Source organism: Dendropsophus ebraccatus, chromosome 3 (genome assembly GCF_027789765.1).
Source record: "Dendropsophus ebraccatus isolate aDenEbr1 chromosome 3, aDenEbr1.pat, whole genome shotgun sequence".
Classification (NCBI taxonomy): domain Eukaryota; kingdom Metazoa; phylum Chordata; class Amphibia; order Anura; family Hylidae; genus Dendropsophus; species Dendropsophus ebraccatus.
In genome coordinates, this window is record NC_091456.1 from 177,367,718 (window position 1) to 177,385,051 (window position 17,334).

The following is a 17,334-nucleotide window of genomic DNA, read 5'->3' on the forward strand; positions in this document are numbered from 1 at the left end:
CTACGCACACATATGATGGTCTGTAAGGTGTTTCCAGAGAAATCCACCCACCCATACCCCAAACAACCCCCCCCCCCCCCCCTACACATTATAGATAAATTGGATGGAATTACAACATAAGGGGATGAGTAAAACTCAAGAAATTTGTTTAGAATCAGATTAAATTCAGTCTGAACAGAAAATATCTGACGTACTGAAGTCTACTGGACAAGACAGGAGATGTGTGAGGGGTTAAAGTACAGTATAGTATGGGACATGATGGATAAAACAGGAGATGTGCGGTGTGTAGTAGTACAGTATGGGACATGATGGATGAGGCAGGAGATGTGCGGTGTGTAGTAATAGTACAGTATGGGACATGATGGATGAGGCAGGAGATGTGCGGTGTGTAGTAATAGTACAGTATGGGACATGATGGATGAGGCAGGAGATGTGCGGTGTGTAGTAATAGTACAGTATGGGACATGATGGATGAGGCAGGAGATGTGCGGTGTGTAGTTGTAGTACAGTATGGGACATGATGGATAGGGCAGGAGATGTGCGGTGTGTAGTAGTAGTAGTACAGTATAGTATGGGACATGATGGATAAAACAGGAGATGTGCGGTGTGTAGTAGTACAGTATGGGACATGATGGATGAGGCAGGAGATGTGCGGTGTGTAGTAATAGTAGTACAGTATGAGACATGATGGATAGGGCAGGAGATGTGCGGTGTGTAGTTGTAGTACAGTATGGGACATGATGGATAGGGCAGGAGATGTGTGGTGTGTAGTAGTAGTAGTACAGTAAGGGACATGATGGATAAGGCAGGAGATGTGCGGTGTGTAGTAGTAGTAGTACAGTATGGGACATGATGGATAGGGCAGGAGATGTGTGGTGTGTAGTAGTAGTACAGTATAGGACATGATGGATAAAGCAGGAGATGTGCGGTGTGTAGGGTAGTAGTAGTGAACAGTACGGGACATGATGGATAGGGCAGGAGATGTGTGGTGTGTAGTAGTACAGTATGGGACATGATGGATAGGGCAGGAGATGTGTGGTGTGTAGGGTAGTAGTACAGTATGGGACATGATGGATAGGGCAGGAGATGTGTGGTGTGTAGGGTAGTAGTAGTGTACAGTACGGGACATGATGGATAGGGCAGAAGATGTGTGGTGTGTGTAGGGATAGTATGTTAGTAGTGTAGTAGTAGCAGTACAGTATAGAACAGGATGGACAGGTGGAAACAGGTCTCTGGATGTAAAGGAGAATGGCTGCCTCTTCTTCTTCTATAGCAGCCAGCAGAGATCTTGTCGTTATACCAGGTGATGGCGGCGTCACTTCAGGTGGACACAGCGGCATGTCCCGGAGGGGGATGGGCCAGGGCTGTAGTCCGTATTGTCCTATAAATGAGGATTTTCCATCTCTCTGATCCTCTCGCCCACTGGTTACAGACAGTTCTGTTTTGGAAACTCCCCAAATCTAATAAAAAGCGAGATCAGGGCCGTTCAGCTACAAATGCACTTAATTATCTGAAAGTGGATTTACTGTAAATTCTTCATAAAACGGAGGCGGAAGCTTACATCATACCACTCTGTAATTTAGGATGTTAAATGTGTAAAAGAAGAAAAAAACCTGAGGTGCCAGCCCCAGCCGACACGCAGCCTGGATTATAATGTTATTTATGAGGAATAGGGAAGGGCAGGATTAATCATAGGCTGATAACGTCCTGTGCCGTCTGCCCATCACATACACACAGGCCTGGAATGGCTTCAACCCTGGTTCATCTCCAGCATATATAATACCCCCATATAGTGCTCTATGGTACTGCTGTATAGTGCCAAGACAATACTGCTATGTATAGCCCACATACTGCTATACATAAAGTACTGCTGCCCTGAGCCAAGATAATACCGCTATGTATAGCCCACATAATACTACAATACTCAGTGAGATAATATGGCTATACATACAATTGCCCACATAATACTGCTGTTTTATGCCATAATACTATATATAGCCTGTAATATGGTACCAAGAAAATATAGCCCATACAATACTGCCTTATGGTGGCAAGATAATAGTGGTATACAGCTCATATAATATTGTCACATAATGTTAAAGTACCATGTATAACACACATACCATCATAGAGGGCCATAAAAATTCTGCTATGTATAACCCACATAATACTGCCATACATATGCCAATATACAGCTATTAAAATCCCATATTGTGCAAAGATAATACTACCATGTATAGCCTACATAACACCCAAGTTAATGGAAAATACTACTATACATAGTCCACACAATACTGCAGTATAGTGACAAGATAATACTACTATGTATAGCCCACATAATACCGTCATGTGGTGCAAAATAATACTACAATGTATAGCCTACATAATACTGTCAAATAGTGCAAAATAATACTATTATGTATAGCCTACATAATGCAGCTGTTAGTGCTACTACATATAGTCCACATAATACTGTCATATAGTGCAAAATAATACTACTTTGTATAGTCCTCATAATACTGTCATAGTCTAAAATAAAACTACTATATGTAGTTCACATAATACTGCAGTATAGTGACAAGATAATGCTTCTATGTATAGCCCACATAATACCGTCATATAGTGTTAATAGTGCTACATGCAGCCGACATAATGCAGCCATATAGTGCCAAGATGATACTGCTATGTGAACCACACATAAGTTCATCATGGAGTGCCCAAATAATATGCTGTGTGCAAAAAAACAAACAAACAAAAAAACACTTCTCTTAAAGAGCCCACATAATACTGCACATCATTTCCAAAATAATACCACCATACAGTGCTAGATCATACTGGGCAGTTTTAATGTGCCCTTTGGTTTACGGACTTTGTGAAGCCACTTAAAGGGGTACTCTGGCGCTGATAAAAAAAAAAAAAAAAACAATCACACAGTTTTCCCACTTACCATCCCAGTCTGTCTCCGTTTGAATTTCCCGCTGTTTGCAGGTCCCTGAAGCTCCAGTTGGTGTCTTCATTTTTTCTTCACTTCTTGGTTTGGGCTTTCCCATGATGCACTTTGTCTCCTATGATGTCTAACTGACTCTGTAGAACTGTTAGATGGCTTACATCTTGTTCAGCCAATCAGAGCTGAGCAACCTGTGTCATCTGACAAAGGGAGGCTGGCCTAACAGGGCTTACACCCGCCTCCCTCTTGATGATGTCATTGTCACAAAATGGCTGCCACAGAGCAGCCTGGGGTCAACAGTTATTAGGTAAGAATGAGTTTACTTCACTTCCTGGTGGAGATTGAGGGGAGAAAAAAAGAAGGAAGGGGGGCAGATAGGTGATTGAAGCATGTTACAACGTTATATAACTTTGTAATGTGTTTTAATTTCATGGAAAAAGCTTTTTGCTGGAGTGCCCCTTTATTAAATACAAATTGTAAAGTTCCATAAAGCTATTCATCCTGAGCTGCCTGGTTCACGGATGAAATGTTAAAACCACTGAGCCATTTCTTAAGGGAGCGGCAGGTGTTACACAGTGCAGCTATGAAGATTTATGTGCCTGCTGGAAGCCTGCGGAGTGACAATCAGCGGGGTGCGTCTGATGGCAGCGATTCCATGATGTCACTTCTACTAGGCGAGGACATGGATCTCCAGGTTGTCTCCAGCCGTGATGAGCAGGTTCTCTCCCTGGAAAGCAGGAGAAAGGTGTCGAGTCTTGTAAATAGCAGTCAGGAAATCATAAATATCTCCAGGCTGAGATCACTCAGGAAAAGTCACCTGACTTAAAGGGTTTCTCCACCCTGCTCTAACATGCACCTTCACCCAGGCATTGGAATATAGGAGTCAGGGGTTATATCATACAGTGTAACATAATAGGTAGTGCCCAATAGACCACTTTTCTTTTACCTAGATAAAGAGTTTAAAAAATACAAAACTTCGGAGTTCAAGAGAAGTAAGTCTGGTATATTCAACTTGATACTAACCCCCCACCCCCTTTGTTTACCCCTTTACAGCTGGTATAGTCAGCCCAAAAGGGGTACAAATCAGTTGGTTTCATAAAGTTATATACATTTGTAATTTACTTCTATTTAAAAATCTCAAGTTTCCCAGTACTTACCAGCTGCTGTATGTCCTGCAGAAAGTGGTGTATTCTTTCCAGTCTGACACAGTGCTCTCTGCTGCCACCTCTGTCCATGTCAGGAACTGTCCAGAGCAGGAGAGGTTTTCTATGGGGATTTGTTACTGCTTTGGAGAGTCCCTGACATGGACAGAGGTGGCAGCAGAGAGCACTGTGTCCCTGGAAAGAATACACCACTTCCTGCAGGACATACAGCAGGAAGCTGGAGAATTCTACGGACTTGGACAAAATACTGAACATGTGGATAAGTTGGCATCACAGCTTCTACCCCGCAGTATCCTCCATGCTGCTGCTTCTGAGGCTATAGAAGGAAGCAGTGCCTCTGCTAGGTGTGTGCAGTGTATGGGCTCTTATCATACAGGCTACCTATCCTGACACCTCCGCTTACATGTGTATGCTCAGTCAGTCAGTGTGTGGAAGAGTTTTAAATAAAAAGAAGGGAGAGAGACGCTGCCAGACTCCCAGCTCCAAGAACAAAAGGATTGAACTCCAGTATCAGAGACATCACCAGCTATTGGGGGGCCCCCATACAGATTAGATGGTTGCCTGCTCCCTTTGATCTGGCTGACGTTCATCTTTTGTGCGTCATCAGCTCAAGCTTCTTCCAGCCACCTCACGTGATGCCTGATCACCCTCATAAAACGTGTTAGAGGGGAATTTCACTCAAACTTTTGATATGTTGCTGCCCATGGTGAAACTAACAATTCCTTCCATACTTCCATTCCATAATTATCTATTCAGTCTCCTTCCCCCAGTTCTGAGCTGCTGATTTCTGCTGAAGACACAAAAATCTGTGTGCAAGCTTTTCTCTCCGTCTCTCTCTCCTTCCCCCTCCCTTCTGAGACAGCTGATGTAAACAAGCCCCTGGCAGGCTTTAGCTGCAACATTGTAGCTTCTTTGTAATGCTGGTAGTGTTAATCTGAGGTGAAGTTGCTGATGAACTCACTGTGATTATCTATTAGAGCATTACAAAGCTGATACAGCCTGCCAGGGACTTGTTTACATCAGCCGTTTAAGAAGGGGAGGGGGGGAACAGAGAGAAAAGCTCACACACAGCTTTTTGTGTCCTTAGCAGAAGGCAGCAGCTCAGAACTGGGGGAAGAAGACTGAATAGATAATAACAAGTAATGAAGGAATTGTTAGTGTCACCATGGGCAGCAACTAGAGATGAGCGAACTGGGTTCGGTTTCGGGGCTGCTGAACTTGGATAAAGCTCTAAGGTTGTCTGGAAAACATAGATACAGCCAATGACTATATCCATGATTTCTACATAGCCTTAGGACTTTATCCAAGTTCAGCAGCCACCGCTAATCAAATGCCGAAAGTTCGGGTTCGGATGGACTCGAGCATGCTCCAGGTTCGCTCATCTCTAGCAGCAACATATCAAAAGTTATGTATAAGTAGAATACCCCTTTAACCCCTTCTTGCCTGATCATTCTTTCCCCAGCATCATGTATAGAGTAGGAGTGTTGGGTCACCCCCACACACCAACTTTCATCTAATTTGTACAGACACCTTAAGGCTATGTTCACATTGGGGGAGATTTATCAAAGGGTGTAAAATTTAGACTGGTGCAAACTACCCACAGCAACCAATCACAGCTCAGCATTAGGCAGTGCTGAAAGAAAAGCTGAGCTGTGATTGGTTGCTGTGGGCAGTTTGCACCAGTCTAAATTTTACATCCTTTGATAAATCTCCCCCATTGAGTTCTTCACCATGTACTCTTGACAGGTGGTATTGCAACAAAATATGTGCTGAGAAATGTGTGCAATGTCTGTCTATTGTTATCCATAGGACTACATGGCGCAGTGTATGCTGTGAAGTGCAATGACTTTTTTTTTTTTTTTTTTTGCACCCCCCGCCTTTAAATTTGAAGTCTAATGGGAAGAAAAATACTACTATTTTGCGCCAAATGCAGACCTAGGAGCGCGAAACATAGAAACCATGGGGGAGATTTCTCAAACATAGTGTAAAATGAAACTGGCTCAGTTGCCCCTAGCAACCAATCAGATTCCACCTTTCATTCCTCACAGACTCTTTGGAAAATGAAAGGTGGAATCTGATTGGTTGCTAGGGGCAACTGAGCCAGTTTCACTTTACACCATGTTTGATAGTTCATATTTCCCTGTTAATTGTCAGCTAAAATCTGTCCATAAAATTTTTCAGCCAAAGAAATAAAAAGTGCCATTCCCCACCCTTTTTTTTCTTTTGGGTTGTTTTATAGTGCTGGATAAAACCTTTAAGCAAACCCAGCACCTAAAGGTAAAGTGCAGTAACATGGTGATTTCACTTCCTAGATAAAAAGGTGACTCCCAGATAAAATCGACTCCCAGAGCTGTGCGGGCTGTGGCTGCTGGAGAGGATGATGGCAGGGGGATGCTCAGTGTCCCCCCAGTGCCCTGTGTCCCTCAGTGTCCCCCCTGCCATCATCCTATCCAGCAGCCACAGCCCGCACAGCCCGTACAGCTCTGGGAGTCGTGACATCACAGTGTTATCCAGGAAGTGACATCACCATTTTATCCAGGAAGTGAAGCCTTGATGCAGTAGTAAGTGCAGGGAAAAAAGCACTTTATAAGCATTTCCCGTAATAAGTGTATATTGGGGATTTTTATAACTTTTGGGGGCAATACGATACTTTAATAAAAATTTTCGCTGGACTTATATTATATATATATATATACATATATGTGTGTGTGTATATATATATATATATATATATATAATGAACTTTTCAAGAATGAAGCGTCCTATATTGCACAGTAGTGCTGGGACGCTGGTCTGGAGCCCGGGGTGGGGGGGGGACGTCATCACTGTTGCTCTGTGACTAGTATGTGTACCTGTAGGCACTTTCCCCCGCACCACGCTGTTTCGTGCCCATCCCCGGTGTTTAGCTCACATGCCATTGTGTAATTGCAGCGTTCTTTAGATGTCATTCAGCTAAAGTATTCATTTAGTCCCCTGCACTCAGGGGTTAGTGTTGGGTTTCTAAAGGAGCTGCTCTTCTATTCATCGGGCCGGGCGGACCTCCCATACAGCCCGCCAATATCAACCGTCCCCTCAAAAGAGGTTTAACCCCAGAATGTAAAGCATTGTGCAAAATGAGAGCAGTGATTGTTAGCTACGTAACGTAATCTCTCCGGAGATGCGCAGGGACGTTCTGTCCCACTGGCTCCATAGACAGGGAAGCCTACGTACAATGCTGCGCGTCTCCTCAGATTTGCACTAATCCCTCTTGCACTTTTTTTTTTTTTCTTCACTTTTGTTTGGTTGAGAGATTTACTGGCGAGAAGCTGCATTGGTGTTACTCGCCTGCAGAGGGTCCATACAGCATCTATTAAATGACACTTCCCGTTTTCAGCCTGTTCTGCTTTGACAACATCTCCATAAGTGACTCCTCATTGCAGCACAAACCTCCCTCCTGTGCCGCTTTTTTGTTACAATGTGTCAGGGCATGGAAAACGTACCAGAATGCTTAGCTCCCGGAGGATTGTCGGCACAGACTGTAAGTCTAGGTTCACACTGAGGAATTTTAAGTGGAATCCGCGCTTAATTTTACACGTATTCCGCTTGAAATTCCGCCTGTAAAGTATGTACAGAGCAATGTCCCATCATGTTCAATTGGATTTCCCCTCTGATTTTCACGCGGCGGAATTTATGCACGGAAGGTCTTGCCATGGTCCGCGTTCCGCTTAAAGAATTCACATGTGGATTCCGTTAGAAAAATCCCATAGAAGTCATTGGGAATTTCCACTTTTCGCTCAAATTCTGCTCAAATTTCACATGAATTCTATGCCTATTCCATCAGAGCTGAAAAAGAGGATATTTCAAGCAGAAAACTTTCCTCTTCAATTCCTTGCCTATTCCTCGGTGTGAATGCACCCTAACAAAATCTCAGCTGTGAGATACATTGGGGGCTTCAAATACTTTCATATAAAGTGGAAGAACATGGAGAGGATTCCGGAGCTCAACCCACTCCGCGCATGGCAGCTGCCATCTCTTTATTACAGCTGACACTTTGCTAAGGAGAATAAAAGCATGTTTCTATGTTCTGGTAGTACAGACAGATGTATGAAAGGTATCTTGTGTCTCTCTGACCTGACAGCTCGTTTGAAACCTAATTGTAATTGGCCTGAATAATAGAAGTCCTCAAACGGCAGCATGGACAGAAACTAAAAAAGTTATGGCTCTTAGGGCCAGATTACACGAGCCGATATCCTGTGTAAACGAGGGGCAATCTGCTAGATCAGCGATGGCTTACAGAGCCTATTACACGGCTGGACGATCATGCAGAGAGGGAGATAGATATATATAGATAGATGGCAATGTCCATGCAGCCCTTGCAGCATATAAAGAAAATAATAAAGCTATACTTCTCCACGCTCCTCAGTGTCTTTCTGGCTTCACCCCAGGTTCCCTTTGGCAGCCCCTGGAAAATCTGACACGTCTCTGAAGTGACTAGCCTCTCAGCCAATCACTGGCCGAGACGGGGCAGAGCCAAGGCTAGTGATTGGCTGAGCAGCCTGTCAGTGCAGAAGCTTCAGCGTTGGCTGCAGTGAGCCGGGAGAAGACTGAAGGACACTATGGAGCGTGAAGAGGTAAGTATAGCTTTATTTACTCTGCACTTTCATTGGCCGCCCACAGAGCGATGCACAGTCGGCTGCCAGTGATTTTTAAAACCGCTTAAAGACACAGATCAGTTGATGATCGGTTCCCCGGCGTATTTTCGTCTTTATTACGTGGGGCAACATCTGCCCGAATCAGCCTGATTGGATACATAATCACCCCGTATAATAGGGCTAGGACCATTTAGGGCTAGGACCATCCCTAAATAAGGCCCTTAGGAAGCGCGAAGGAAAGAAAAATGAAAAAAAAAACATTGAAAAAATAGCAGAAAGTGGTTCCAGAGATTGATTGTCTGTCTGTCTGTCTAGTTTAGACCCATTTTGATACACTCTTTTAGTGGACTCAAGACTAATATAAGGGGGTCCTCTGCTCAGTGCAGCTATATAGTGTGTCTTCCCCTCTAGAGGTCCTGTCCTGTAAATGAACACATTGTAATGCCTTTTTTCACCTGTGGGGGCACTGCAGGGAACTTAAACACTTACTACCAGGTTTCTTAAAGGGGTTATCCAGCGCTACAAAAACATGGCCACTTTCCCCCCTCTCTTGTCTCCAGATTGGGTGGGGTTTAAAACTCTGTTCCATTGAAGTAAACAGAGCTTAATTGCAAACCACACCTGAACTGGAGACAAGAGAGGGAAAAGTGGCCACGTTTTTTGTAACGCTGGATAACCCCTTTAACCAATTCTAGACGATTTCCCAGCAAGTAAAACTTTGTGCTCAGTTTCCCCTCTGACAAGCAGCAATTGAGCACAGTGCCCCCATTCTCGTGCCCACTTACATTGGGCAAACCTGAGTGGCGCTGTTTCTAAGGGGGGGGGGGGGCTGAATCTTTTTTCCAAGCTCTGCGAGTTCATACTCTGTGGGAGCCCTGGAGTGAATGGCAGAAACCTTTTTCCAATACGGAGTCGTCCATCACCAGTAGCGTTGTGGATCTTGGATGATATGTACACTTCCTCTCAGGAATTATGATGTCATGTGGGGAGCAGAGGTTTCCAGTAAATCTGTGTAGCGGAGCCCGCCTGACCTTAACCAATAAACATCGCTCCATAGAACAGGCTAGGTAAAGAAACCATTGGCTTTCACCGTAACTTGCCCTGGTTATGCTCTTGGACCCCCACCAGGTATTGGCAAAGAAGCCCCAAGTAAGGGCAGAAGGTGAATGATGCCGACGTGTCCATAGAGTACTCCGCCACCACATGATGACGGCATCTACAGGTCTTTTTCGGAAAATCTTTTCCGATTTCGGGCCATGTTTCCGATAATTCATCTGGAGCAGCTTTAGTCGCCAAACATAAGGGAAGCCGGGATGTCCCGTCTTCCACGTCTAACGTAATCTGGCTCCGGACAATATTTGTCTGTCTGCAGGAAGATAGGGCGAGGTCGCTTTTATATTTAGCTTTGCCTTAGACTCCTACAAGGGATTTCTAAGAACATGGCCACAGGCGTATTATTTATATTGTCGGCATGAGACTACATGAGCTAAGACATTCTATGGAAGGCGGCCGTCCATACATCATACTGTCAGGAGTTACCCCGTGCTGTGTCTGCACACAGGAGATCTTAAAGGGGATCTGGCCTCCCCCAAAGTGCCAAACAGGGCTCAGAATGGCACACAAACCCCACCCACAGCCTTAGCCAGTGCCCTAGTTTCACCCTTTACTGACTTCCCCTACGGGTTTTGTCCTGTCGGCATTTGCAGCCTCATCAGAGGAACAAGCACATGTTAAAGTACCAATTAGCAAGTAGGCACCATCCATGGTATGTAGTAAAAAAAACAGTATTGCCCCTTTTGTCTGTGTTCTGCCTATAGTATAAGTGGCGCAGCGGGGCGAAACTAGGGCAGTAGCCAGGGCTAGCTGCCAAGAGGGGTTTGTTCTGCTTATTCCTCCTTGAGCAAGGTTAAGACACCTAGTAGGAATAGTTTGGGGATAAGACTATCAGTCCGCCCTCTAATATCTATGAAACAGACCGGCAGATGATGGGTGACTGTCCCCATCTTGTCCCCACTTCTGACGTGCTGATTTATGTCACTTGCCTTCAAGGGATCCCTATTGATGTATGTGGTTTAACATATTTTAGGTACATTTAGATTGTTAGATTTTAGACTTATAAAATGCCTTTTCCTTAATTTCTGTTTATACATTTTATTTATTTATTATTTATTTTTTTTATTTTTTTTTATTTTTAATTTTTTTTTTTTTTGGGGGGGGGGGGGGGGGGGGTCATTATCATATGAGCAGCCATAATGCCTGAGCTGCTTCTGTGCTCTGTTGAAAGCATTAGATAGCAGCTGGAGCTGAGTCACTTACCTCTACGGGGGAGTGCTGTGGACATGCTCTGTGACCTATGTAAGGGAGGAGGGAGCCAAGACCATCCCCTATTGTGCGTAGTCTGAGCTCATCTTAACTGTATACTGGTATCATACTTCACTGTAATAATTAATCCTGTCTGTGATGATAAGGAGGAAACTGCTGAAAAGTGATCTGTACAAAATAGGAAATATCAGCTTATTATTAGGCTTAGTGGCTGCAAGATTTTAGTAAAATGGAAATTACAAAGAACAGCAACAATTTAAAAAAAAAAAAAAAAGTATAACATATTGGAGAAATGGTAAATGTTCCTCATTTCTATTGGGGGACCCGTGCCGTGATCCTCATCCGGTCATCATGGAGCGGATCATGCCAGGGATCATGTGAATATAACCTTAGTACAGAGAGATGACAATCTACTCTTCCATTCCTCCAGACCCCATGTACTCAGTCATGCAGTAAAGCAGTGTTCCCCACCCTGTGGCTCTTCATCTGTTGCAAAACTACAACCCCCATCATGCAAAATGGGAATTGTATTTAACAACAAAGGTTTCCTCCTGTGAATTAGGAGAATGGTGTACTTTCATAAAGTATCAGCGGTGCTTGCATAAGCCGGTGCCGGCGGTGCCCACAATTATTCTCGCCAGGCGACACATCTCCTCGCCGAGCGTCCCCAACCCAGTGACCGGCAGAGTCCAGGAATGCGGTGACCCAAGCCTTAAAGCTGCACTTCCGATAAATGCCAGTCAGCTAGTAAATGTGCTGAAAACCACGGGCTGCCAGGTTCCTGCTATAATGTACACAAGGCCGGCTTACACAAACAGAAAAAACCCATAAGAATTGCAGGAATTCCACCAGAGAGACACCCATTCATTTAGTGCAGCTGTGACCGTCCTGCCAGACCAGCGCTGAGGTAAGCTGGTGCCACGCACTGAAACCCTGATTGGTATTTGTTTGGAGTCTTGTGTTGCACTTGGCTCTCGCTTAGCAGAGCCCATTATTCTGCGAGAGAAAATTACCTTTATCTCATTGTGAGAGGCCTGATTGTTTCCTCCCTCACTGTACTATGTCAGAGCGCCCAAACAAATGTGTCTGCCGGCTCCGTGACCATTAACACCAGCGCCACATCGCCGGCAGATATACGATACTGGGAGGGCAAGAGACTCTGCATTATTATACTGCTGCATCAGGAGCCGCTTGCAAAATCAAAGAAATTCCCAGCAAAGGGAAGAAAAGTTCTGGAGTCGTTCTCTTCCGGTACTTTGTTTCTTATTGAGATCTGGGAAAGCTAAGGGATGAACCATATGACCTTCAGGGAAGAAAAAGAGCGCTGCACCTCACACCTATGGCTGATACTAGTGCCCCTAGGCTAAATAAAAAACACATCAGAATTTTGTGTATGAATTGATCAAGCCATACTGCCCCATGTACCATCGTGCAGTGGCCACCAACCCCGCAGGTGCGCACAGTCAGGGAACGGGGGCCATTGGACGGCCCTGAGACCCCCATGCCACAGGACCAGACCCAAAAACACCACACCAGAACCCGGCCAGCACCACCGGCGGAGAAGGTCGCCACCCAAACAGCACAAGTCTGGATGAGGTATTGCGCTCACCATAGCTGCTGCAGACAAAATGGGAAAAGACAGGAGGGATTAAAACCATGTGCACTCAGGTGTCTCCTGCTAATTGCGGTCATGTGGGTCTCACCATGAACCATATGACCGCCTTCATCTGCAGAAATGGCAGGGGTCTAGGAGCATTACCTATGTGCCTTTTTAAAGGGGTAGTTCACAAAAAAAATTCTTTCAAGTCAACTGGTGCCAGAAAGTGGCAAAGATTTGTAATTCACTTCTATTAAAAAAATCTCAAGCCTTCCAGTACTTATCAGCTGTTTTATGTCCTGCAGGAAGTGGTGTATTCTTTCCAGTCTAGAGAGCAGGAAAGAGGTACTATAAATGGAAAGTGGAGGGAGAAGAGGTTACTGATGCACTGGGTTTCCAATGTGCTATGTGAGTAGAAATGAAAGAAGCAGTCACTTACAAACTAAAGGATAGATTATATTGCAGCATTATGGACATACAGCAGTAGGTATGCTGATACTTACTTACATACAAGCTTTTTAGGTTGTGAGTGCCTTGATTTACCTTTTAGGACCAGTGAGGATCATCTTCAGTAAGGAGACAGGCTCACCTTGCAGAGACACATCTCAGGCTTTATTGTCTGCACATGCCAAGCCCTGCCCCATCTTCCTGTGTTCTGTCCTAATCTAGCTGTTACTAGAGGCAGAGGAGTCGGGCACCTAGTGGCCAAGTCTTGTGCTTAGTGAAGTTATTTACAAATCAGTTAGGAATCTTATGGAGGGAGGGTATTTAAAAAGGACAGTGACCATTTACATCAAATGTCTGTGTAATACAGGATAGCACAGGTCCTCCAGGGAGTGAGAACATAGGACCCCTCCTCTCTATTAAAGGGAAGAGCCTGTGAAGCCTCATCGAAGAGTCTCGAAACACAGGACCCTCCGGGAAGGACCCAGCAAAAGGGGTGGCTCCCGTTAGGAAACCACCAAAACCACCATTTTAAGTGGCCCTATAAGTCAATGTAATGACAAGGGAAAAACCAAGGCCAGGTATCCATCCACATACAGCTGTTTCGGGGTGTTCCCAGGGGGCAATGCACCTAGGATTTCACTGCATTGAGCGCTTTTCACTAGCAGCTGGCAGTGTTATAATTTGGCTGGTCTCCCTGAGATCAGCGATCTGTTTCTCTTATGGCTCTATTAAAGGGGTGAACCCAATATTAAAAGATATGTCATTTTTGCAAAATAGGCAATAACTAGCCAAGCTATGGTAGTCCGACTACTGAAATCCACATTACTCACAAGAACAAAGGTCAGCTGAGTAAATGGAGTAGCAGTGTGCATGCTTAAAGGGGACCTGTCACCCCAGCTGCCGGGTGAAGCCGCCCAAACCCGGTCCCGGACCCCGTCCCGCCGCCGAGAAATCCCCGTCGGAAGCCGTGTGCGTGCTAACCAGAGATTAGTCCCACGCCCATAGAGAATGACTGCTCCACCGGGGGTCGGGTGGGCTTCACCCCGGCAGCAGGGGTGACAGGTCCCCTTAACACCCCTGAGCGCTGGCAGCCATGTATGGAAGTCCCATAGATGTTGATGTGTGCTGATCTTTCTTTTTTTACTCATATCTAAAGGTGACCATATGTATCCTCATCCCCCCCCCACACTCATGTACACTCTAAATGACATGCATGTGTACTCAACAAGTAGCGCTATATTCCCTGAAAACAAAAGGAAAAATCTAGTGACCCCATAGACATTTGCTGGTCAGTCCCTCCCACCAAGATCGCCAGCTTGAACTAAATCCTGTTTTAAGAGAAGTGCATTGTGGGAGGTCAGCTCTTTTGGTGTGGCAATGGGGAGGAGCTAATCTACCATTGGGTGGAATAAGTTTGTATTTTGTGGCGTTATATTTGAGTAATGACAAATCTCTGTACAGTAACGTGGAATATGCCGGCGCCATATAAAGGAATGAATTCTGCTGTTTTCTTATTACCAGGGAGCAGGGGTAGCTCTGATGAACATTACAGTAAAGCATTTAAGTCACATGTCTGACTATGAATGGAACTATACAGTTGTCTGTTTCCAAGGGCAACCAGCAGAATTTTGAAAACATTTATGCTTTAAATTGGTTCAAAAACAGGATAAATATTTGTGAACATGTCGTTATATATGTCGTTATATATGTATTTTTATATGTATTTATATATGTCGTTTATATATGTATTTATATATGTCAATTTTTTTGCATTGTTTTCACAGGCACAAGATCTGAATGTGATTGAAGAAGTCATCCGAATGATGCTGGAGATCATAAACTCCTGCCTAAGTAACTCCCTCCACCACAACCCTAACCTGGTATACGCCCTCCTATACAAGCGGGAGCTCTTCGAACAGTTTCGGAGTCACCCATCCTTCCAGGATATTATGCAGAATATTGACATGGTAAGTATTAGCAGTGTTATTCCTGTCAACCAAAGTGACCAATAATTGTACGTATAACAATGTATATAGTCTTATTGGCTGTCACGTATTGAAAGACAGTAGGCGTAAAAATCTACACTAGAGAAAGCTGATGTCAATTTGGAGGTTCAGGTTTCCACAGTTAATACCGCCATATGGTGCTTACTTAGTATCCCAATACAGCGCTCTTATATTACCCTAATGTAGTGCCCAGCTATTAACCCTTCTTCCCTAGGCAGTGATATCAATGTTCATTTACTGCCACTTTCCATGGAAGGATTATTGTGTATATTTCTATTAATACCGCTATCTACTGTACAATTCGGGTGGAGGTTTAGGGTAACCCTCCTCCACTAAAATTATTGAAGAGTAATAAAGACACTATGGGGAGATTAATCAAACATGGTGTAAAGTGAAACTGGCTCAGTTGCCCCTAGCAACCAATCAGATTCCACCTTTCATTCCTCACAGACTGTTTGGAAAATGAAAGGTGGAATCTGATTGGTTGCTAGGGGCAACTGAGCCAGTTTCACTTTATACCATGATTGATAAATTCCCCCCTATAACTTGACTGTCTCTTTTACCCCCCATTCATGGGTGTCATTAGACCCCTAGTGTAATTCCTTGCAATCTCATTCATTCATTGCCTTATAGTAGGAAGACCCCTTTAATGCCAAACCCTTTCACTATAAGGGTACGCTCACACGTACCGGATCCGCTGCGGATTTTCTGCTGCGGATCCGCAGCAGATTTCATCCAAATAACTGAACACAGCATCAAATCTGCACCATTAAATCTGCTGCAGATCTGCTGCGGGTCCTGTACGTGTGAACGCACCCTAAATCCACAACACATTTTTAGGATGACTTGATGCTGGGCCCTCCTGTTACAGTTTGGGTACTTCATCTACCTGTACTGTATTCAGGCCCGGACTGACAATCTGCTGTCCTGGTGGGCCTTTTCAATTTATCAATTACTGAACTACCTTATATATAATGTTTGCTCATGAGAGGGATGCTGAAGTCCCTGCAGCAGCTGCCCGACATTATAGAATTTGTTGTAAGTAAAAGTATGTGTGAGCAGCTGCAGGAGGACTTTATGTGCGGCACTGCCGGGGCGGCCCGACATTGTTAATTTAACAATATCAGGCACCTGCTGCAGTGCTCCATGCAGAGTCCTGTGACTGCTCACGCCAGGACCCTGTGTGCGGTGGCACATAGCACGCACGTTTGAGAGTCTGGCTGCCTACAATTGCTCCTCACTGGTTGTGCATACTGACCCTTACACACCCTCAGTATTCACTAGAGAGGAGAATCATGCTGGACTTCCTTCTACCAGCAATCCTAGAGCAGGTGCAGCTCCCACAGGTCACCCCAGCATGGTGGTACAGCCACACCGATCACATGACATACTGGCAGGGCTAGTACTGCAGGGTCACTGGTATCTGTACTGTACATATTACTGTCCTATCAGCCCTATATGTTATATCACTGGGTGACAGTAGGGCTCATATGACCTTTGTAGATGCTGATCCGACATCTGTGGCGCTCGAGTATCTGGAAAGAAGGCATACCAACCCCTACACACACATCAGCCCTTACACAAACATTGTCAGCGACTTTGAAAGTGATGCCAGCACTTACCGTACACATGTCATATCAGCAAGACAGACCTTTGTAAGTTCTGGTATATAGGTCCCCATACACTGTATACTTGTCTCGGCCGAACCCACCATTTGCAGGTATAAAATATATGGGGGTCCCCCAACAGTCCACCGCCTGAGGATGTGGGTTCAGATAGGGGTCAGACGTGATGGCATATCACTGCCCGACCCTTTTGTTCTTGGAGAGATAAGCCGCCACCAAAACAGTCTGGCTACAGCTTACCCCTTCCCATAAAGAACACAGAAATGTTCATGTGTGCTGACGTTCATGTGTATATGAAATCCTTTTGTTTTATCAGTGTTTCATAAGGCGTTTCTTACATGGGTGGTGTGTGTGGGCTGCTTTTTGGCCCCCGTCTGGACAGTATCAGATCCACCACATTTGTATAGCAACTCAAAGCCGCCAAGCACATTAGACCCGTGTCTGCCAAACCCGCAGGATTAATCTGTAATGTGTACAGGGGTCTCCCGCCAGATGGGACAAGCTGCCTACAGGAACGTCTGCCCATGGCTTACTCCTCCTGTCTCCATCACTGATACCTGAATGCTTGAAAGTGGACAGGTACCTTAAAGGAGAAG

General features: G+C 44.8%; 1 protein-coding gene across 1 annotated transcript in view; it reads left to right on the plus strand.

Annotated features, from left to right (window-relative positions):
• The window catches only part of DYM (dymeclin), a 201,393-nt gene that overhangs the window by 140,413 nt on the left and 43,646 nt on the right, over window positions 1-17,334 (plus strand). The window contains exon 15 of the mRNA XM_069963208.1: window positions 14,892-15,074. Coding sequence (XP_069819309.1) covers window positions 14,892-15,074 — 183 coding nt within the window. The remainder of the gene's footprint in view (window positions 1-14,891; window positions 15,075-17,334) is intronic.